General features: G+C 33.4%; 1 protein-coding gene across 2 annotated transcripts in view; it reads right to left on the reverse strand.

Annotated features, from left to right (window-relative positions):
- Positions 1–12130: 12130 nt before the first annotated feature.
- The window catches only part of LOC140443477 (maternal embryonic leucine zipper kinase-like), a 376616-nt gene continuing 362717 nt past the window's right edge, over positions 12131–26029 (reverse strand). For both annotated transcript variants that reach the window (XM_072534778.1, XM_072534777.1), the window contains one exon: positions 12131–17392. In XM_072534778.1, the coding sequence (XP_072390879.1) occupies positions 17050–17392 (343 nt within the window). In that variant the 3' untranslated portion in view covers positions 12131–17049. The remainder of the gene's footprint in view (positions 17393–26029) is intronic.

The following is a 26029-nucleotide window of genomic DNA, read 5'->3' on the forward strand; positions in this document are numbered from 1 at the left end:
AACGCCGAGTTCCTAACGGCAAAAGCTTTGGTGAGAATTCAAGATGCCGTTCCTGTAAGAGTTATGAATTTAAAGGGAACTGCTATTAAGCTAAGTAAAAGAACTTTGATCGGACAGTGTGTTCCCGTGGCTTCGATTTGTTCCATGAATACTAATGAGAAACCGTCGAAATCTAAGTATCCAAAGGAGCTCGTTGAGACGATGATTAAAACGTGCCAAGATCTTGATGATGAACGAACTAAAAAAGTGAAGTCTATGCTGATAGAATTTCAAGATGTTTTTGCCATGGATAAGAAGGATAATGGCAAAACAAGCATAGTAAAGCATAAAATTAATACCGGAGACGCTCAGCCAATCAGACAACAACCTAGACGACTTCCATTTGCGAAAAGAGATGAAGCCGAAGACATCAACAAAGATATGAACAAACAAGGGGTAATTGAACTATCAAACAGTCCATGGACATCACCAGTAGTTCTAGTAAAGAAGAAAGATGGTTCAACACGTTTTTGTATTGACTACCGACAGCTCAATGCAGTAACTAAAAAAGATAGTTATCCTTTGCCCAGAATAGACGATACTTTGGATACACTTTCTGGTTCTCGTTGGTTCTCCACACTCGATCTGAAAAGTGGATATTGGCAAGTAGACATGGAGCCAGCCGATCGTGAAAAAACCGCATTCTCGATAGGATCAGGGCTTTGGCAGTTCACAGTTATGCCCTTTGGTTTATGTAATGCCCCGGCCACATTTGAAAGATTAATGGATGCAGTTTTAAGAGGTCAAACATGGAAAACATGCCTGGTTTATTTGGATGATGTAATTGTAGTTGGAAGATCCTTCGATGAATATGCCAATAATCTAACAGAAGTCTTTCAACGATTGCGGGCAGCGAATCTGAAGTTGAGTCCGAAGAAATGTCACTTGTTTCGACGAGAAGTTAAGTACTTGGGACATATCGTAGCAAGTAATGGTGTAACAGCTGATCCTGAAAAACTTGCAGCAATTAAGGAGTGGCCAGTACCAAGAGATAAACACGAAATTGGAAGTTTTCTTGGCCTATGTACGTATTACCGACGTTTTGTCAAAGGATTTGCCAACATCTCCAAGCCATTAACAAAGTTGACAGAAGAAGGCAAAGAATATACATGGAGCGAAGATTGTCAAAGAGCTTTCGAACACTTACAAATGGCTCTGATCAGCGCACCGATTTTAAGCTACCCTAGACAGGCAGGAAAATTTGTGTTGGACACCGATGCAAGCAACAGTGCAATAGGAGCTGTTCTTTCCCAAATCCAAGATGGGCAGGAGAAAGTCATCGCTTACTTTAGCAAAGTCTTGTCAAAACCAGAAAGAAACTATTGCGTTACCAGGAGAGAATTTCTAGGCGTAGTGAAGGCTTGTGAGCATTTCCATAACTACTTTTATGGCAGAAAGTTTCTTCTTCGCACTGATCACGCTGCTCTAAAATGGCTCCTACAATTTCGTAATCCAGAGGGCCAGATGGCAAGATGGTTAGAACGATTACAAGAATATGATTACGAGATCGAACACAGGGCTGGCAGAGTTCATTCAAATGCTGATGCCCTTTCGAGACGGCCGTGCAGTGCAAATTGTAACTACTGTCTTAAATTAGAAGAACGACTTTGCCCCGTGAGATGAACCACCGTCATTAATGAGCAATGGCAGCCTCAACAGCTACAAGACGCTCAAGCAGATGATCCATGTATAAAAAGAGTATTGGATTGGATGCGTCGAAGTGAAAGACCTTCTTGGCAAGACATTAGTGCATGTAGTCCAGAAGTCAAGTGTTACTGGAGCCAATGGAATTGCCTAGTGCTGAAAGATGATCTTCTGTATAGAACCTTTGAGAACGATGATGGTACAGAAACTAAGCTTTAGTTAATTGTACCTAAAAGTAAAGTGTCAGACGTATTGCGTCAGTTTCTATAGAGAACGGTTCTATTGGGTGAACTGTAAAGATGATGTAAGAAGATGGTGCCGGAAATGTGAACTGTGTGCAACCAGTAATGGTCCAGCTGGTAAAAAGAGGGCACCCATGAGACAGTACAATGTTGGTAGTCCTATGGAAAGAATAGCAATCGACATTGCAGGTCCACTTCCAGAGACAAATGATGGAAATAAATATATCCTGGTAGCCATGGATTATTTTACGAAATGGACTGAGGCTTATGCGATACCAAATCAAGAAGCTGCTACCATTGCAGAGGTACTTGTTAAAGAATTCTTTAGCCGATTTGGTGTTCCCTGGGAGATCCACTCCGACCAAGGGCGAAACTTCGAGTCAACCCTTTTCCAAAACGTTTGTAAATTGATTGGTGTCAATAAGACCAGAACGACACCCCTGCATCCTCAATCAGATGGGATGGTCGAGAGAATGAACCAAACAATGGGTAAACACCTGTCCAAGGTTGTATCAGAACATCAAAGAGCAGCAATGGGACCAGCATATTCATTTATTCCTAATGGCCTACCGCTCGGCCGTGAATGAAACTACAGGCCAGACTCCAACCTGCCTGATGTTAGGTCGTGAAGTTCGTTTACCCTGCGACCTAGAGTTTGGCTGCAGACCTTCCGAAGAACATGTTGCAAGCGAAGATTATGTCGACCGCCTGAAGTTAAGAATGAACAACATTCATGAACTTGCCCGACAACACATCCAGATAGCCAGTGACAGAATGAAAGATCAATATGATTCTCGATGCAAGAGTGAAAGCTATGAAGTAGGTGATCTTGTTTGGCTTTATAATCCACAACGTCGTCGAGGCTTGTCTCCCAAACTGCAAAGACAATGGGAAGGTCCATATGAAATTAAAAAGAAAATAAATGACGTAATATACCGAATTAAGAAGTTGCCGAAAGGTAAACCAAAAGTAGTTCACATAAATCGTCTTGCACCATATGCTGACTCAAATGAAACAGAAGAAGCACGAACCCTTCAACATGAGATCAAAGATGACCGGCGACCAAGCTTTAATAAATTTATGTCAAATTACGCAGAGAGAAAGATTGCTAGATTCGGCGTGACCACAGAAGTTCAGCAGGACCTTTTTAGTGTTCCGCATAACGTCTCTTTAGCCCACTGTGTTGCCCAAGATCTTGAGATGACTAAAGGAATCTCATCCCTATTTTATAAGAAATTCGGTCGTTTGGACGAGTTAAAAAACCAGCAGCCTAAAGTTGGAGGAGTACTGAGATTAGAAGATGGTTCTCGATCTTTGCTGTATATGGTGACCAGGAAGTCGTATACAGACAGGGCAAGCTACGAGAATATATGGCGTGCTCTAACTAATTTGAAGAAAATCGTGTGCAATTATGACATCAAGAATTTGGCCTTACCCAAGATAGGCCATGCACTAGAAAATCTGGATTGGAAGATTGTCAGAAGCATGCTTGAAGTGATCTTCCGAGAAACCGGCGTACGAATTACGGTGTGTTGTATTAACCCAAAGAGATCGTGTCCTTCAAAGTCTGTAGACTGTTATTTCTTCTTGAGGGGTTCATGCAGAGCTGGAGAGCTCTGTAGATTCCGCCATCCTGGGCCTACATCTGGAGTTGCTGATCGGGACGCTCAGATCTAAGAGGTGAGCAGTGTAACGAAATAGCCCATTTCCGATACGTCATAATTCTTAGAAAGATGAATCTAGAAAACGTAAGAATCGGCATGTCAATACCGCCCGTCTTCGATGGTTCTTTCGATGAGACAATTAGAGGTGGGACAACGCCAGAATATTCTCGAACCTAGTAACTGTAGTATATATACAAGTAACGATGATTAAGGTTTTAGTTGATAAGAGAGTACCGAACTGTAAACTTATAAATAAATATAGTTATATAAATTCGAACCGCTCGTTTTATTTAATCTCGCTACAATATATATATTTATATATATATATATATATATATATATATATATATATATATATATATATATATATAGAAAATAAAATCTAGTTCCACGTGTAATATAATTTATTGAACCTAAACCCAAGAAATACTTATTTTATATAAAATATAGTACGGTTCAAGAAACTCAAAACTTATATATATATATATATATATATATATATATATATATATATATATATATATATATATATATATATATATATATGTATCTATATATTCGAGGAAATAATTTTTAAGTTCTAATTTACAAAACATAATGCGTAGTAAGCATAAGCGTTATATGACTATATACCTTTCGCCTTAAGCAAAAAAAAACTATTGTGGCTACGAATTTTGCTATTAAATGATGACAGTTCCAATGTATGTAACAAGACAATGATAGACGAATTCAGTTTACATACCCAAATTTCTTAAATTATGCTATGGAAAAAATAAGACTTTGATGACTTGGTATTTTGATGTTTCCATAAATTATGATAAGTAGTTGTATTTGGAGAAATACGTGAAAAATTTGACTTTTTGATAAAATTACATGCGGCCTACGGCCACTCTTTGTTTTGGCCGACCGTATGCGGTGCACGAACTGCACACCTGCTAGAATCGGCACTGGCTCGGACGACAGATTTAAAAACGAATAGGTCGTTAGACGACTGGCCAAACAATAAACTGATCAATATAATAAAGAGACGCAATCTGGAATACTTTGATCACATTATGAGACATCCCAAAAAATATTAACTTTTGCATCTCATCATTCAGGGAAAAATCCGAGGTTAGCTTGGTCCTGGTAGAAAAAGAACATCATGGCTGAAAAATCTAACAAGAAAAGTTTCTTGTAAGTAATTTAAGTAGATATTTAACTCTTTATGCAAAAACTGATTAGGCAAAGACCTATTGATCTTTACAGATCAGATTGCAGTTATAATAACATATACCACGTTGGAATAATTTATTTAAAAAACTAAATGAAAAATCTAAGACAATGGTACGGAAAATCTACTACAACATTATTTAGAGCTGCTGTTAATAAAGTCAACCAGCCAACCATTAATAACGGTCATGAAACAACAAGATACATACGTACATCATTTGAAAATGCAAGTTTAAAAGTTTTAATATGTTAACCCCTTCTTTGATTTTATCAATGTCCAACATTACGATATAATTAATCTGTTATCTTGTTGTATGTGTCATATCTGTCAAATATATGACGCCATTGAGAGTTTTCTTAAGAACAATTGTTTAGCCCATCGAGTTAAAATCTATGGAGAGGGCATCACGTGACTAAAAACGGCTACCAAAAACTAAAAACTACTTCGGCCATATTGTTTTAACACTTTTGACAGATCGTATATGTTTATTTACATTTGTCGTTTTTCGTGATATCACAGTTAGCCACGCCTACCTACGCCGTTTTTAGTACATACGTTAATATGCTCATAGCTTCTCCATAGATTCTAACTCGATGGTTTAGCCCAATGAAAGCTCTTGTTCCTTTATAGCCCACGGTTCGTAGACTTACTACGGTTGCCTCCATGCCCGGGTATCTCTTATGGAAGTGACAGTCCTCTGAAATTTGTATTTCCTAAGGACACCAGAGGGCGTAGCATTCATAGCAAAGCTTCGTGACTGCGCAATACCGCAACCAACAAAACAAGTACGCCATTTTTATTGTGGTTTCGACACAGTGTTTTGAGTTGTATTATTTCCGATTAAATAATTGTTTGTTTTTTTTGCCATCATATTTAAATAATTACGGTTTTTAACTGTTGCGTTAATGGTTGTAATAATTACAATAAGGATGCTCAAATGCATATTTTTCCAAAAGATAGGGCGGTAAGTAGAAAATGCTGATATAAGATTTTATTTATTTTTTAATAATTGCCTTAAAATGTCCGATGTTGTCCCAAACTTCTTTCTTTCACGTTATGATGTGTATTAGAATTGTTGCCGATATAGAATTAGGTAAAAGTTTTTTAGGAATTAAAATTATCGCCATTAAAAATGTGGCAATTCTTCAATGTTTCAAGAACTTTTTCTACAAAACTTTTGTTTATTTGTCCTTTTGTAAAGCACCTCTAGAAATATACTATGTAACATTATTTCACAGAAAATATTAAAAACAAACTATTTATTTTTTAGCTTTATGATATTTGGATTAACAAAATTGGCAGAGAAGACTTGCACAATTCATTTTGGACCAGAAGCCCGCTATTTTGGATTGAGATATCAGTCCACCTTGAAATGTGATGCTATTCCTTCTCTGTTTCTGTATTGTAATTTATAGAAACTACAGAATAGCCACTGTTTAACCAACTACATTTAAATACATGTAATTAATGTTTATATAAAAACGTAAAAAAGAAAATAAAGTAGAAAAAGAACCAACGTTTGTTTTATTTTTGTAATCAAACCCTCAATATTAATCTTTATATTTGAAGAATTACGAGAAGATTTTTTAAAAAGATGTTGCTTTCCTAAGGCCGCCAGATGGCGCATTGTCCAGAAATAACCTACACAGTTTCCTATCTATTCAGTAATATATATTCTTTATCTATGGTTGCCTCTTCCGACTGGGATGGGGATGCTTGAGTTACGTCACCAGAGTACACAATAATACAAAACCCATTTATTCGCGATTGAAAAATGAATGTAGAGTGCAGTTCGATTGCAGTGTTATGGCCGATATAAATGGTATAAACAAACATAACAGTCTAATGTTTACCATTGCTTTTGCATGTTTAGTTTGGTTTAAGACAAGTTATTTTTATCATTTAAAAATGGAAATTAGCCTAATGATATCTTTGAGCATTGTGGTGAAGCAAAGAGACCATTGGTTGAAGGGGAAGAATTACGTCACGAGAGTACAGTTCGGGCTTAATGTTCATTGGTTAGGCGGAAGAGGCAACCGTAGTAAGTCTACAAACCGTGTTTATAGCCTAACTTAGGAAATCAAACTCACATTTTCACATACATTTAAAATTAGGAGAACACATTGATAATAGGTTGCCATTCAAAAACTGGTCGAAAATATTTTAATTCGATTAATAATTATTAATTATTGTCAAAAATTTTATTTCGTTCATTTATTTTTTAAATAAAATACGCTGCTCGTGACGTATATGCATAATTTTTGTTTGATATGATGATATAAGTTTGCCTGAGAAAAAATGGTCGAAAATTAGGGTTTTCCAGCTGTTAAAAACGCGAGGTATCAAAGATAAAATAAAAGACAGCTAGCGCGCAACGCTACTGGTTTGAAATTGTGTAAGTATTAAAGCATGCGTCCATAGATATTATAATAATATATTATGTTAGTCGCCAGTCGCCGACCTGTGATTGTCCCGGAGATTTGAACGTCTACAGTTATATTTCCCAACCCTTCGCCGCTAACTATAGAGGTTACGATGAATCGAGAAATATCGATAGAAGGTAAATAAATAACCGTTACCTACCTGAAGTCCCGTAGAGGTCGTGGAAGATTCTCAATAACGGAAAAATGTATAAATCCAGAAATAATTTAGGTTCAGTTTAGTCGATATTGTAAATTCGTTAATATGTGTCTAATATAAATTTTGTTCTATAATAAATTAATATTGTGTTCTTAGTGTAAAATAAATTAGTATTAAACTGTTATTATATTTTAATAATAAATTAAAAGACTGTAAACTAAGACTGTGTAAAGATAGTAAAATCGTTACAATATGTACCTATTATCACTTGTAAAACCAATGCCGTTGCGCCCTATCTCTATTTTACTTTATCTTTGATACCTCAGAACTATTTTCCAACCCCTAATTTTCGACTATTTTTCTCAGTTAACCTTATATCATCATATTAAGAAAAAACTTAGCTTTAATTTAATATTAAAAAAACGTGCACCTACGTCATGAGCAGCGTATTTAATTTAAAAGATATACTTGTTGATTGATTGATTAAAAATAAGTTTGATGAACTACGTTATGAACGTAGTGATCCTGCAGTGGGATATTGTACTATAAGTATGTTTTTATATTTAAAGACTCCCTTTTTACGATAATAAAAAATAATTATTCTATTTAAAAGATAAAAAAGATTACTAGCGCGAGTTCTGTATCTCCCTATAAACTAATTAATAAGTGAATCAACTGTAACACAACTATCCCATTAAAAAATCTATTGTGAACATTATTGTGACGTACACACGATATTATATATATATATACAAGGATTTCCACAGTTTTCACTGTATTCCTTCACTCAACCGTTTTCTCCAATTTTTCCTGTTTAGCCAGTCCCCTTCCTGTAGGTTTCTTCTACTCATTGCTTCATCCACCTCATCTCTGAAAGATCTTCGGGGTCTGCCTCTCTTTCTTCTTCCTATCGGGCTCCACTCTGTTATTCTATTTATCCACCGATTTTGGTCTGCTCTTCTGACATGTCCGTACCATGTTAATCTCTTCTGTTCGATGTAGTCTATTATGTCGGAGTTCATTCCCATTCTCCTCTTAATCTCCATGTTATTTATTCTGTCTCTTCTTGTTATTTATACACACGATATTCAAATACTTAAACAAACGTTAACGTAAAAGTGACGATATATTTGAAAACGCGGTATATATTATAAAATAGTCAAATAATAAATAATACCAAAATGGTGTAATTTTTTCAACAATCACAAACATTCCATGCAAATTGTACAGTTTTTCTTTGAATATGTATTTTCCAAAGATTTATTGTTCGAAGTAATCGGAATATTTTTTAAACTTTCAATTAAACTCATGATTTTATTTGCAATGTGGTTTTTATTTCTCAATGAGTCGGTGTTTTAAAGGGCCGTTGCCCTTTGCTATTCCTGCTCACCTGGCTAGATGAAACATTATAGAATCAGGAAAAAGCTCATCCGATAATATTTCCCAGTGTGATATTAATCACGTCCCGTTTGGATGTATTAAAAATAAAGCACTTTCAGCTAAGTTTTATGAAAACCTGGTTAAAAGTAATGTGCTACTTCCAGTAAACATAACCCACCTACTGTCACTCAATCAGAAATCAATATACGAACTCATATGTAATCACTTATATGCATCCGGATATATAATATAAATTTGTTATAATCAAGTTTCAATTCTTAAATATAACATAAATTATTCAAAAATCTGTGGCAAATGGACTAGTTTTCATACCAAATATACTATTATTATCATCCTGTATACAATTCCGGATTTGAAAGCTAATAAACAGCAATATTTTTTTCCAACTTTCAAAATTTTTTTTATTCTGAATATATGTCGGCTGCATTATCCTTTCTGTTAGTTAAAAATAACTTTCAGAGATTTGAACAAATACTGCTGAACCGAAATCTAAAATCGGTTACATTCACCAGTTCATCCCTATGATCAGCACCCATAATTACCACGACCTTTTAAAATATTGTAACCTATCTTTGCCAGTAAGTATTCATTTTTCAGGGTTCTTTTGATAGATTTATTAATTTTTTTCCGAAGAGAGAATGTTCGATACTTTTACCGATTTAAAGTACATCAATAAGCTAGTACGTTTTCCGAGTGAGTTATTTTTTTTTTGTTCTTTTCGCTTACGAATAAACAAATTACATGCTGTATTAATCCGTAGTGATTTATGGTATCAAATTAGCATATGCGGCTGTCAAAAGGGTAATTCGAATTCATTTTTAATACTTTGATAATTTAACTTTTAAAAGGTGCTTCTGCAAAAAAAACAGACAGAAAACAATTGAAGTTTCTTGTAATGGTTTAATGAAGGGGAACGACGGATTCACAGCTAACTTGAATTAATTTAAAATTGTTTCATACGACACCTTTAACATAGTTGTAGAAATAAATATTTTCACGTGTAAGGCTTAACAACAATCAAAATCAAAGCAGAACTGTAATCACAATTATTGGAAAAATATCAGAAATGAAGTTCCTCTCAAACCCTTGTCATACGAACACAGATAATAAACCCGAAATGGATATCCAAAACCTTCTACTATTTAAGGTACGATTAAAACAATCTATTTTACCGGGCTGAATCGTATTAGATTACCGACGGATAAAAATGTATCACAGATCTAGTGCACACACTAGACCTCTTCAATGACAAATTGTACATAACTTAATAATACTGAATACTTGGATATTCATTTGCACAAACAGTCAGTGCATTTGGTGTGGTGGTGCTCACAACAGAGCAAAAACTGGATTTGAAACAATGACTCAACGTTAACAGATTTTCGTTTAAATCGAGAATTCGTCAATAGCTTATATTCTAGGCGGTATCTGTTTAAAATACCGATTTTTGGGTGTGAAGCATGTAAACGCAGTTTTTTCATAAATCGCGTTTATTTTCTATACTAAAATCACCACACAAAATTTCATTAATATCGATTTATAGTTTTTGTAAAATAATTTTGCGATTAATTTTTTTTAATGAATAATTTTTAAAATTATGCAGGTCAAAAACTAAAACTTTTAGATACTTGAGACATAGAATTTAGATTTACATATAGAAGAGAATTCAAGGTTTCAAAGCATTTTAAAAAATTAAAATCCGTCGATTATAACAGCCTAGGAAATTTTTTAAAAATATGTTTAAATTTTAGGCTTATAAACAAATTGAATAACGTCAGCAATTTGTTGATCGATTTCAATTTTCAATACGGATAACTACTAATAAATGCTTCGAAATGCGCTTCAAAAGAAAGGAAAATAAGATGGTCGGTTCATTAGTTCTGGTGTTATGATTGGTCAAAGTTACTGCAATTTACAACAAAAGTATAAGGTTCTAAGATTTGTTTATTAAATAAAAACCTGTACTATACAAAGCACTAATTGGGTACAAATTGGCATTAGCTACGGACCATTAAAAGTTCGTTAAAATGTCAATTAAATCTAGTCAAACAAAAATGACGGGAGAACGGCCGTCGAGGCTGAATCGAAATTAATTTTAAGCGTTCAAAATCGCGTCGCGCTTAAAAATTTCAATTATTATTGTAATTTTGCAAAAACTACTTAATCGATTTTAATGAAATTTTATGTGATGATTAAAGATATTGATTTTAGTATGGAAATAAACTCACACAAAAACGTTTTTTAACTGTTTCTTAGTATTTTTTCAATAATAATAATTCTTAAGATTTTAAACTGGCACTGTCTTATGTAAAATCTATTTACAAAACTTTTATGTTGCATACAAAATTATTCTAAATCAAATAGTTCTTCAGATACATCGAAAAAGGAAGGAGAAACATCGAATTTTTTTCATATTTTGTTTAATAAAAAGTTAAGCCCTAATTTTACAACTGTCGCACAGTGAAACTATCATTTGTAGTGATATTTTGGAGCGATTTATGCAAAAAAAACCGCATTTATATGCTTCATACCCAACTCAAAACAGATACCGCCTGAAGTATTATTCCGAGAACTTGTATTTAATGACCTACAATGAAGGCATTGTTAATTTTGAATATCATGGAAATAAGTGTTGAGAGCATCAAAGACTAGGCAAAAATAATATTATTTGCATCAGTGTATATTCAATTTAGTTTTAACTTACCACATAGTGATCGTTCGGAGGAATCATAAAGGTTGTAACAAACCAACACCTGACGCTGCGCTTCTGGAGGGCGAAGGCAAGCAAACCCCAACATGTGGCATTTCGAGAGTACTATAAGATGGACCAGTGACCTGAAAGGTCTGACCGTTTCGTGTACATTTTATTTTTACAGATGTGAATAGAACACAAAAAGACCGTATTCGCAATATATTTAATGAGTTAACGGTTAGTTTTTGCAAAAGAAACACGATTATACAGCTTTATCAAATCATCATCGTAATTTTCCCTAAAAACCCTGTAATTTATTATTATACGTACAACATCGTATTATATGTTCGGCTATTCTACGTATTAATATGTTATAAGGTGTTTTAAACGCTTCAACGCATTGTATAAAATACAAATAAATCGTTTGTTATTAAAGTATTTATTTTGTTTTCAATATTACAGACATTCATTATGTATTATACAAATTATATAAAATATGCATATAAAATTATTACGTTGCCTTTTCTTAAACCATATATAAGGTACTAATTACTACAAACCAAATGTACAATTGAAATATAAAAATTAATATAATTTTATGATTTTCAAATTACGTAACTAAATAGTAGGTACATGTATTTAATAAATACTAAAATTCTAAGGTGTTACACGGAAAATTATATTTTAAAAATATTTTATATTACATAAATAATATAATGTGTATTACATATAATAAATATATATTACATAATATATAATATTACATAAATAATAAAAATATGATATTAATATATATTAAAATATGATACTGAATGTATTTCATCACATTTTTTTACAACGTAATGGATTTTATTATTAAATAGCTCAACATTGTTCTTATATGGGAATTAAGCAGAATAGTAATATTGAATAACTTTATTTGACGTGTCGGCCTCTCAGTCGAAGCCGTTTTTCCCTTTATGAAACGCAACCCTAATTGTAAAATTGGGTCTACTTTGACGTTTCGAGGCCAGGGTAAAAGACCCAGTACAACATTTTGTATTTTAAATATGTTTCCGACTTGAAGACTGGAACGTAAAATGAACTGGTTTAAGTTTTACAATCGTGGTTAACTTCCGTAAAAAAATTAAAAATAAACTAACCTTAGTTACTAACATTATCAGGTTTTTGATTTGTATTTAAATAGTTGCATTCAAAGCAGATTACAACCAGTATTTAAATCAAACTTACCAAATACTTTAAAGGCAAAAACTTTCGATCAGTACGTGTTGCCAGTATAGACATATGGAACTGAAACATGAGCTTCTAACAACAACTTAGTCCACAAACTACAAGTGACTCAGAGAGCTATAGAACGGAGAATGCTCAACATTAAGCTCAGCGATCGCAAGTCCAATGAAGAAATAAGAAGACGAACAAAATTTTTACAGATTTAATCCAAAATATTGTCATGTTAAAATGGAACTGACCAGGACACATAGGAAGAATGGAAGACAACCGTTGGATGAAGCGAATTATTGAAGTAAAAGCAGACCTCAAACCAGATGAACTAATGACATCAACCAAATGACTGGTCACGAATGGTAGCAAACAAACAACAAACAGGAATGAATAGGCACACCTAAGGGAGGCTTATATCCGACGATAGATAGAATATCTTTTAATAATGATGATTCAAAGTTAAGGAAAAACATCGACTACATAAAAGCCTGACTACGTAGAAAAAAAAATAGTCACTAACTTAGTAGCATATGGAGGTAATAGATGCATAGAATTGAACTACGAACTGTTGCCCCATCCATCATACTCTCTAGATATAACCTCGTGTGACTTCTTTTTGTTTCCAAACTTGGAAAAGGCACTCGCCGAACAGAAATTTAAGTCAAAACAGGAGGTCATCGCCGCCACGGAAGCCTACTTTGCAGACCTCGAGTAAACGTAATTTTCAGACGGTTTAAAGAAGTTGGAGCATCACTGGGTCAAGTGTATCAAGTTAAAAGTAGACTACGTTGAGAAATAAATAGCCACCTTTCCAAAAGTTTCGTTTTTCTTTTGTAGGCTAAGTACTTATCGGACCTTTGGGAAGAACGTTCGCACCGGACAAAGACAATAGAAAAATCCAAGATATTCTTGAGGCAATCTACACCGTTAGAGGAAATTATAATGAAATATTTTTTTGTTTTTAACGTAATGTTTTATGTACGTTTTATGACGTTGTATGTACTGCGATTTTTCCAAATCGCAGTACATAAAACAGTCAATTATATCTTGCAATGACTGCGAGGCACTAGATCGGTTGTAATATATATGTACAATAAGTCAATTGGCTAAAGTACGACCGGTTTATAAAAGACGCCTTAAATTAAAAAGAAAACAAATGGGGGAGTAAAAAATCTTGGTGATACTTATTAAATGCAAAATGTGATGAATATGAATATGTGTATGACTACAAAATACGAAGTGGTTTATGGAGATTACAAGTTATGATGAACTAAAGAAAAATATTTTGACAGGCATGCAACTTCCGGTTATACCGGAAGTGAACAGCAACTTTGATATTTTAACTGGAACACCCTATATAGTATTGCATTTTTTGGTTTTTAGTTAAATTCTAGATTCTATAAGGTACCCTAGGTCATATTTTGTGAGTTATTTAAAGAAGATTATTTAGAAAAGACAAACTTTTCAAAGTTAATACCTCATCCATTAAGTAAAAGATATCTCAATATATTTAAAGTAAATTTACGGTATATTCATTGTTTAAGTCTAAACAAGCCAATAATATATATGGTGTTCCATTTAAAATAATAAAGTTGCCGCCCACTACATATTCTATATATTCCAGTGTAACCGGAAGTAGTATGTCTGTCAAAATATTTTCTTTAAGTTTGTCACAACTTGGAATCTCCATAAATCAATTTTCGTATATATCGTGTAAGTAGTTTCCGATATATAGATAGTGTAAGCTCGTCGTGAAACACCCTGTATATTAACCCTCCGGTGTCCACGCAGCGGCACTCCGTGCCGCAATTTTAATATTTTAATAATTTTTACCAATATTCTTTCGTATACGCTACTGTCTATTTAGATATGTGTACGTGACTATATTTAAAATATTACCTGCTGATGTCGTATTTCCTAAAGTGTGTTTTATCAGTTTGATATTGACCATTGAAGTGGAAGTTGTTCAATAGCGGCATTCCGTACCGCAGCGTAGCTTATCATGTAAGTAAAATTTGTTCATACAGTTTTTAGCACTTAAATTATTTGAAGTACTTTTTGTCATGTTAGGGGTGCAAAAAGGCCAATTAAGTATTTGACAGAGATTGAGTTGCAAGAGATTGCGGAAAATTTGTCTGATTTTGACGATGATATTGTTGATTTTAGTGATTCAGGTGGAGAACAAGAAATTATACGACAGCAAATCGGACCTATCTGGTACCGATGATAACGATGATATATATCCATTACAAGAGCTAGACGATGGTGATTATCAATTTTATATAGGCAAGGATAAAGAAACAATTTTGAAAAGTACCCCAATAGCTTATGGCAACAAAACCAGAGCAAAAAATATTATGAAAGAAGTTCCTGGACCAAAATGTAATGCAAAAAACATTGAATCCATTAGATTAGTTTCTTTTATTGATAACTCCAGCTATGATTGACAATATTGTTACTTGCACTAATATATATATCAACAACAGAAGAGCACATAATCTATATTGCCAGAGTGACAGAAATTGCAGATTAACCTCTCATAATGAAATAAAAGCTTTATTTGGGATCTTATTTATTCTTGCAGTAAAAAAAGGAAATCATATAAACGTTTAAGAAATATGGGCAAAGGACGGAACCGGTATGATACGGACCAGAGCTGCATTTGGTCACAAAAGATTCCTCTTTCTACTTCGTTCTCTTCGTTTCGATGATGTTGGGACACGAAAAGATCGTGAACAAAATGATAAATTAGCTGCTATTAGAAGTATACACACAGACTTTCTGAATAATTGTATGAGTAATTACTGTTTGCCAAATCAGCAAATATGGCATAAAACTGTATGCACTTTGCGATAGCAGGTCTTACTATACATGGAATTTCGAGATATATTGTGGAATACAAAGAGACGCACCGTAAAATGTTCGATTAAACCATTCGATATAGTACAGCGTTTAGTTTCTCCCATAAAAAACTCCAAAAGAAATATAACTGTGGATAATTATTATACTAGTTATCCTTTAGCTGATTATCTCATGCAAAATGGCCTGACAGTTATTGGCACCTTGAAGAAAAACAAAAAGAAGTTCCTCCCCAACTTCTTCGGAATAAACTGCGAGCTATTGGATCTTCAATATTTGGGTTTCAAGATAATATGTACCTAGTTTCATATGTTCCTAAAAGGAATAAAGCTGTAGTATTGCTCTCTATTATGATCGATACAGACGAAATAGACGAAGATACGTGAAAACCAGTAATGATTTTAGAAAACAATAAAACAAAAAGTGGCGTCGATACAGTTGACCAAAAATGTGCTTCCTACACGACACAAAGGATTACCAGAAGATGGCCATTAGCAATATTTTTTCGCATACTAGATTTAGCTGGAATGAATTCCGAAGTTATTTATAATAATTGCACTAAGCCAAATATGTCACCACAAAGAAGGAGAAAATTCTTACTTGAATTAAGTTTAAGTTTGATGAGGGATCATTTAGAAGACCAAGCGAAGATACTAACACATCCAAAAGATGTAAGAGAATTTCTGCTGCCTTTTTAAAGTACCAAAGAACCCACCAGCACGGTAAACCAAAGTGGAAGTGGACGGTGCCATATATGCAGTGCGCATAAAAACAATAAAACAAACGTTTCCTGTGACTCATGCCAACAATTTGTTTGCAAAAATCATAGTGAGAAAAAAATTCAGTGTAATATGTGTTTGTATCCTTAAATGGAGGAAGACTGATTTAATTATTTTGTATTTAGATACTTTTCTTTTTTGATCTTTTGTGACAGAATATTTTTTATTGTAAACATTTTCTTTATTTTTATATTTTGCGCCCGAGTCGTTACATTATGTTAGTCATACAATAAATTGCTAAAAATAACGCTGTTCTTTTTTGCGTCGTTTACGAATTTTTCTAACAAAGTTTTAATAATTTTTAACTTTTAATACCATTTTTTCTATGTGCGGCATTAAGTGCTGCAGTTTGTCACTAATGTAACTTTAAAAGACGTGGCTGCCGGAGGGTTAAAATAGTTTGAGCACATCAACGTCGAAATATGAATCACCCAATTTTCAAGTTCAAATTCCAAGAAGGACTTAGTGAAGAATATCAAAATGATATGACGACAGACAGTTATATAAAATATATGTATTATCCAGAACAAAAAGAGATGGAGCAGTTGCCAGAGATAAACGACAAGAGATCAGTAAAATTATATTATATAAATATATTCTTAAACCGTTTTATATTTGACTACTTATTTTATATTAATTAATATTGAAATAATGCCGATAAAATCGAAAATTCGTTAGAAAATATTTTTACTAATAAAAAATATAAATTATAACATTAAACTGCTGATTCTGAAAATGCAGCGAACTCCTTGGAAGTTAATGCCAAAACTTCTTCGCAAACTTTCTTGTAGCACCACGAATCACCTCGAAGGCGTTTTCTTCTGATCCCTACAAAACCATTGGTTTGATTTTCTTTGTTTCTTCGAGTATTCAGTGGACTGCTGCTAACGGCTTTTTTTAAAATCGACTTGTTCGGTGTTGTTGTTTTGTTTTGTTTTGTTGTTGTAGACTGGTGAGCATTTACACTGAGATCTGGTAGGAAACATATATGTAGTTCGAAGGAACATTCTCCCAGGTTTTGTTTGGGAGATGGTTCTAACTTCCCTCTTAAGATGAAACTGAAACAAAAAATGATATTAGTTATAGCGCGTTACTCAAATTAAACAAAAGACCAAAAAAGTTCATATAAATCAAGCGAGTTATGTGCATACGTTTTTCACATAGAGTGGAGTACGTTATGGAAAAACAAAAGATTATGCTGGGTGCGTTTCAGGATATAGAGTGAGCATTCGATTGCACTGCTACGAGAGACAGGTCATCAAATGCACAGCGAATACACGACAACGAAAGAACTGATGTACTTGTTAATACAGGATCAGCAATAAAATACGTCGACTCAGTGTTGGCCTTAGGAGTGCAAATAGCACCGTCATCGGCGGGGCTGGATCCGAAGAGAACATAACTACCATTGGGAAACTACACACACACACACACACACACATATATATATATATATATATATATATATATATATATATATATATATATACGAGGCATGTTTTTTAAGTAAGTACCGTTTTGCGATTCCGCCGCCGCAGCGCTACGGTCGGCGTTCCGCGCATGAGCGCTGGTTACCTACATCTCTTGTGTACGCACTGACGCCATTACAGTCTGATTCTTCATTCACTCCAACAATCGTGAGTCACGCTGATTGTGAAGTATTGGCTGTTATACGATTTCTTAGTGCTAAAGGCGTAAAACCGATCGATATTCATCGTGAGATCGTTGAAGTTTACGGACAAAACATTATGAGTGATGGAATGGTAAGGAAATGGGTGAAAGCATTTAAAGATGGACGCACAAATGTGCATGATGAAGAACGGAGTGGGCGTCCTTCGGTCGTTAATGAAAATTTGGTGCAGAAAGTGGACGAAAAGGTGAGAGAAAACAGACGCTTTACAATTTCATCATTGTCCGACTGCGTTCCTCAGTATTCTCGTAGTGTTTTGTATCGCATTGTTACCGAGAACTTGAATTACCGGAAATTGTGTTCAAGTTGGGTTCCAAAAATGTTGACGGATTTGCACAAAACCCAACGTTAAGGCAGTGCATTGACTTTCCTTGAGCGGTACCACAGTGAAGGTGAAGATTTTTTAGACCAAATTGTTACTGGTGACGAAACGTGGGTGGCCTACGTCACACCAGAATCGAAACAACAATCCATGGAATGGCGACATTCATCATCACCCAAAAGAGTGAAGTTTAAGCAAACAATTTCTGCCCGAAAAATCATGTGCACAGTTTTTTGGGACAGTATTGCTAGTGGAGTTTCTGCGTCGTAATGAGACAATCAATGCAGCGTCTTATTGTGAGACATTGAAAAATCTGCGTCGTGCAATCCAGAACAAAAGACGTGGCAAGTTGAGTAAGGGTATCGTTTTTGCTGCATGACAATGCCCGTCCATATGTGGCTAATCAGACCAAAGATCTCATCAAATCATTTAAATGGGAAACTCTAGATCATCCTCCATACAGCCCTGATCTGGCGCCCAGCGACTACCATTTGTTCCAGCACTTAAAGAAACACCTGGGCGGTCAGTGTCTTCAAGACGATAACAAAGTCAAAACATTTGTGATGCAGTGGTTAACAAGTCAGGTGGCAGAATTTTATCAGGAGAGTATTCAAAAACTGGTGCCACGTTATGACAAGTGCCTCAATCTTCACGGAAATTATGTAGAAAAGTAGATTAATATATATATATATATATATATATATATATATATATATATATATATATATATATATATATATCCTCTAAAATAACAGCTGAACTGGTAGCTGAAAAAGGGGGGTTGAGGTTAATCGGGTATACAGCTGATTAAAAGCCAAGTGTACTCTGTTTAACAATTCATTATATTTCGCCAATTTTCATTGGCATCATCAGATGAGAGCTACAATTATTTAAAACATGGTAAAATACAATTTAATAATAGTTTGTTGTTTATATACTTACTTAATTGAGGTTAATGGCAGTGCGATTTATTTTAATACCATCAAGTAAAAATTTTTTTGTTGGAATAATGTTGATTGTAGTTGATGTTGATTACAAATTGAAATATAGGAAACAAATACAATTCAAATTAAAAATAAAAAATAAAACAGACACAACGTTTAGTTCGGTAAATGTCATTGAGGTTAAGTACTAGAACTATCAAATATCGAATGTTATTAATTGACTTTTGTGAAGATGATTAGTTCCATGGTGTTGACGTAGTAGTTGTTTATTTGATTAATATTTACTGTAAGGTGTGTTACAGTTGAAAAATTTTTTGAAATTACATTATGTGTTGTATTAATTATTTAATAGTTATATGTGTCTATTTATAATGTTTGTTTTTCGATGTGTAATAAATAAGCATAAATCTCACTCAGATGTTCAACATCTGATTTCTTATTTATTAAATTATCCATTTGAGTGATAAATGCCATCTCGAGGAAGAGTCTTTTATTGAGATTATTTTCCATTGCAAGAATCTTTGTTTCACTGTAGTTCATTATGTGGTGTTCATCATGTACGTGTTTTGCAAGGGAACATCTATCAGGATATAATCTGCTGTCACTCTTGTGGGAAGTGATGCGACTTTTTAGGTGTCTGTTGGTTTGGCCAATATATTGTTTGTTACAACTTCCGCACGGGATACGATAGACTATATTAGATAATTGATCAGTAGGTGTTTTATCTTTTAGTTTGGTAAATATCGAATTAATGTTTAACACTGTGTAATTAGCGATTTTTATGTTGTCGTCAACTGATTTGAAAATTCGTGTAAGTTTCGGTGTTAAATCTTGTATGAAGGGTAATTTAAAGTGTTTAAAAGGAGTTAAATTAGTGTTAGAGGTTGTGTCTAGTGTAGGTGTAGTGTTTTGTGGTGTGTGGTTAGAGATGGTTTGTGTTACAGATAATGTATCATTTGTTGTGTTGAATAGTATTTTAGTAAGTAATGTGTTTGGGTATGAATTGTCTAGAAAGAGCTGATGAAGGATTTTTAGGTTTTTATAATAGAGTGATTGATCTGCAATCTGTAAAATTCTGTTTTTCATTTGTTTTATAAGATTAATTTTTGTGCTATGCTTATGATATGACCAATAGTTAATGTATCTTCCGGAACTAATAGGTTTCATATACCAATCTGTTGTTATTATGTTGTTATTGTTACGTATTAGTTTGGTGTCAAGGAATGGGATTGACTGATGTTTGTCTTCTGTTTCAACTGTAAATTTTATATGTCGGTCGAAGTCGTTAAAAATGTATAAGAGTTCATTAATCATGTCTTTTGGTAGGGCTAAGATTATATCGTCGACATATTTCTTTAGGAAGGGTATTTTAAATGGAAGAACAGGGATGAGTATATCTAAGAGGTCATCCATAACATATGAGGCCAGAATAGAACTCACACATCCTCCCATGGGGGTGCCTATTTTTTGTTTATATATTTTGTTATTAAAGGAGAAGTATGTGTTATTGAATAGGAATCGGACTAAAGCTAAGAAGTTATCTTTATCGATTTTGCAATGTTTACTTATGTCGGACCAATGTTTGTTTATGGATCTTAGACAAGCGTCTAGATAGATATTAGTAAAAAGGGAAACGACGTCCAGACTTATAAGGACGTAGTCATTAGGAAGTTTTAATCCATTAAATGTTGTTTTTACGTCGAATGAGTCCTTTATGTAGTACTCATTATCGAAGTCATATGATACAGTTAGGATGTTTTTTACAAAGTTTGCAATATTTTCAGTTGGAGAGTTAATTGATGAAACATTAGGTCTTAGTGATAATGTCGGTTTGTGTATTTTTGGCAATGCATAGAATTTTGGAGAGTTACTGTTATATTTTGTTAGTTGCTTTTTGGTAGGTTCGTCAATAAATTTCTTATGGAACAAATTCTGTACTAGATTATTACTTTCTTTTTGTATTTTGAGTGTAGGATCAGAATTTAATTCTAAATATATTTTATTATCATTAAGGATTTGTTGTGATAGTTCTGTGTAGTCTGTTTGTTTCATGACTACAGTAACGTTCCCTTTATCAGATTTAGTGACTATAAGTTCTGGATGTTCTCTGGAAATTTTTTTGTTTTGCCTAGTAAATAGTGAAAGTAGTTGTTAGTCTTTTTATTGCGTTTAGCGTAATTAGTGAGTACGTTTGTGGATCTAGCTCTTGTGTTTGTTTTTGTTTGTTCGTTTTTAATTGAAGAAGCTACCAAATCAATGTCAGCAAGTAGGTTCTTTATTGCAATGTCGTTATTCAGTTTTGGTTCAATACTAAACTTTGGGCCTAGTGCTAAAAATTTTTCAATATCTTTAGGAATATCTACATTACTAATGTTTTTTAACCAGCTTGATTTTGTGTTAAAATGTATGGATTCAAAGTCATTTTTTAATTTTTCTAATTTATTGATTTGTGTTCTTTTAATTCTGTGATATAGTCTGTTGTATACAATTAATTGTTTGCTAGAAAATTCATTAAAAGTGTATTCATTTATATTATTAATGATTTTATCTTCACGTAGTGTAAGTTTATGTTCTAATTTGTTTATTGATTTGTGTACAAAATGAATTTCTTTATTTAGTAAACTAGTACTTAACCTTTTTTGTATCTTTAAAAGTTCTGTTGTGCTTCTGGTTCTTGTCTTAGCAACAGGTCTTCAATTGGTATAGTTACTTGCTTGAGGTGCGTTGGTTGTAATCCCATTGTTCGACAGTTCAATAAGAATTGTTTTCTATTTCTTTCTTTAGCTAATTTCTTGTTTGTCTTTGACCATAGTTTTAAAGAGTTGACAGCATCAGTTCCGTAGTGGTACTCGATGTTTTCGTAGAAACCCATAACTAGAATTAGATCCTCTAAAATAACAGCTGAACTGGTAGATGAAAAAGGGGGGTTGAGGTTAATTGGGTATACAGCTGATTAAAAGCCAAGTGTACTCTGTTTAACAATTCATTATATTTCGCCAATTTTCATTGGCATCATCAGATGAGAGCTACAATTATTTAAAACATGGTAAAATACAATTTAATAATAGTTTGTTGTTTATATACTTACTTAATTGAGGTTAATGGCAGTGCGATTTATTTTAATACCATCAAGTAAAAATTTTTTTGTTGGAATAATGTTGATTGTAGTTGATGTTGATTACAAATTGAAATATAGGAAACAAATACAATTCAAATTAAAAATAAAAAATATAACAGACACAACGTTTAGTTCGGTAAATGTCATTAAGGTTAAGTACTAGAACTATCAAATATCGAATGTTATTAATTGACTTTTGTGAAGATGATTAGTTCCATGGTGTTGACGTAGTAGTTGTTTATTTGATTAATATTTACTGTAAGGTGTGTTATAGTTGAAAAAATTTTTGAAATTACATTATGTGTTGTATTAATTATTTAATAGTTCGGTTTAAAGTATCGACTTAAATGGTCCAATGTGCTGAATTGTACAATAGTAAATTCTCCCCATTTTTAAAATACTGTTATGGTTGATATAAGCCTTAGATTTAAATATGAAGTCATGATATAAATATAGAGTTGATAGTTTATAGAACAGTTGTAATTCATAGTTTGAATTGTATAATTACTTTCATTGAGTGTAGGCTTGTAAACAAGTTAGTTTTTGAATTAAATGATTTAAACGAAGTGTAACATTACTTAAGTGATTAAATAGTGTACTTTATTTAGTCGAATATTCAATTAGTATTAAAAAAAACAAAAAAACTTACTTATTCTCTTATTCTCCCAATCTCCTAAAACTATCATCAACCATATATCAGATTCACAGCCATAATCACTGTCGTCGCTATCCTCATTCGGATGGTAAATTATAACAGGATTAACTGCTTCGATGCTACCTTCACGGATCTACCATTCTTCAATTAAGTCTTCACATTTTTTTACACTTTTTCCCCAAATTTCAGGAGTGGCAATATCCAATGCTTGTTGCCATGTTTCCAAGACTGCCTCGTCACTGTAACCCTTGTATCCAATATGGTTATCATAATATGTTTTGCATATCACCCAAATATATTCAAATGGATTGAATTGGCAATGATAGGGCGGTAGTCTTAACACACGATGTCCAAAGCTATGTACAATTTCGTCTACTATATATATGTTTGGTTGTGCATGACTTTTAGCTAACGTTAGTAATTGCGGCTTAAAACACTATTGAGGAAATGTAATATTTTTATTCGTTAACCATTCTTTTATTTTATTTTGAGATAGTTAAGAAAGAGAAAAAGAAAAGTTGGGAAAAATTCGGGGAAAAAATGGAAGAAAACAGCACAGAAAACGTAAAATTATTTTACAGAACACTGAAAAACCTAAGAAGCAACAAAGAAACGAAACTGAAACAAATAATGAACAAGGAAGGAACAATAATAAACGACGATAAGACAATACTGGAAAGATGGAGGGAACATTTTCAGCTGATACTGAATGAAAATCAAGCGAATACAATGGAAAAGGAAAGCCACAACAGGAGAGTATCCATGAGAAACACGGAAAATCCAGAAACTATAGAAAAAGAAGAACTGGAAGAAGCAATAAGAAAGATAAAGATTGGAAAAGCACCAGGAAGCGATGAAGTAGCACCAGAAATGATGAAATATATAGGAGTAAAAGCAAAAGAAAAATTGTTATACATATATAACCTAATATGGAAGAGAAAAGTAATACCCAGAGAATGGACAAATGCAGTAATTATACCTATATACAAGAAAGGAAACACAAGAGACTGTAGGAACTATAGAGGTATATCACTACTATGTGTAGCAGCAAAAGTATACGAAACCATAATAGAAAGGAAAATTAGAAAAGAAATAGAACATAAATTAGAGGATGTACAAAGTGGATTCAGGAAAGGACACAACACACAAGACCATATATTCACCATGCAACAAGTAATAGAAAAAGCCTTAAAGAAAAATAAAGAAATACATCTGAGCTTTATAGACATGGAAAAAGCATTCGACTCAGTCAAAAGAAAAGATATATGGGAAAGCCTAAAGAAGAAACAAGTAAGTGAAGAACTGATAGAAGCAACAAAGAGTATATACATGAAAACAACAAATACAGTAAGAATGTTAAATATACAGTCAGAACCATTTGAAACAACCCAAGGAGTTAGACAAGGGGTAAGTCTCAGCCCAGTACTATTCATAAATGTAATAGATGAGATAGTGAAAGAATGTAAGAAAACATTCAAGAAATACTGCATCGGTTGGAACAGAATGCAAATGATAAATGCTGAGATGTGTATATTTGCAGACGACATAGTATTAATTGCGGAAACTGCAGAAAAACTGAAATACAACTTAGAGAAATGGAACCTAGAAGCAAGCAAATACAACTTAAACGTAAACAAAGAGAAGACTCAAATAATGAAAATATCAAGGAAACAAGGGACGGAAGATCAAATAGAAGTAATGATAGACCAACAAAAAATAATACAGACAAATTCATACAAATACTTAGGAACAGTAATCAACAACAAAGGAGACATCGAGGATGATCTTAACAACAGAATGGAAAACACAGGAAAACTATTCCAAGCACTAAATAGAGGATTCCTTAATAACAAAGAAATATCAACAAAGACCAAGATGACAATATACAAAACAATATATAGACCTACAGTGACATATGGAGCAGAAAATTGGATATTAAACAAAAGACATCAGAGCAGAATTCAGGCAGCAGAGATGAAATACCTCAGAAGAACGATAGGAGTAAAAAGAACTGATAGAATCAGAAATGAAGAAATAAGAGAAAGACTCAAAATCAAACCTATACTCGAGTCAATCAAAGAGAAAAAATTGGCATGGTTCGGACATCTAACCCGGATGGACAATAATAGACAAGTTAAAAGAGTGTGGGACGCCAAACCAATAGGGAAGAACAGAAGAGGAAGACCCATTAAAGAATGGAACAGTGACATCTCGCAGATACTACAGAGTAAGGGTAAGACTTGGCAGGAAGCAACACAGATGGCATCAAATAGGAAGGAATGAAGAAAGTTCGTTAAGAGCTAGGACACCTCAGAAGACTGTCAAATAGTGTAATGTAATGAATTGTATTTTAAATGGCCCAACACCGAAAGGTACAAATGGGTCTACTGATTAAGTAAAAAGTTATTTTATTTACGGTATAGGTGTTTGTTGGTTGCTTATTTAAAATTTCCGAATGGTACGCAGCATTATCCAGTACTATAACGGATGGTTCATGTAAACTTGGCAACAGTTTTTCTTTCAACCATTTCACAAATATCTCCGTATTCATATTGTCATGATAATCGGCTGATTTTGATTTTGATGAAAACATAAGATCTGCTCCCTAAATAAAACCATGTTTTCCACCTGCATGCACTATAATATATCTCTTTTCCTCATTATCAATGTGTTTTATGGATTTTATGCTCTCGTCCTGCCAAATTCGTTTGATATCCCCTTTAGCAAAAATCCATGTTTCGTCTAAATAAACGAAGGAAGAACATTCTTTTTTAAATTTGTTATAATTTCTTAAAAATTCTATTCTTTTGTGAACGACAATAGCTCTTTCACACAAAGCCTTTCTATTCTCTTCCTTTTTGAACTTAAAGCCAATCTGTCTTAAAACTCTCCAGAGACTTGTTCTGGAAATTTCAAATATATTTCTGTCTTTTAATTTTTGTAGCAGTGAATCTAAAGAAACATAT

This window comes from Diabrotica undecimpunctata, chromosome 6, assembly GCF_040954645.1.
Source record: "Diabrotica undecimpunctata isolate CICGRU chromosome 6, icDiaUnde3, whole genome shotgun sequence".
Lineage (NCBI taxonomy): Eukaryota > Metazoa > Arthropoda > Insecta > Coleoptera > Chrysomelidae > Diabrotica > Diabrotica undecimpunctata.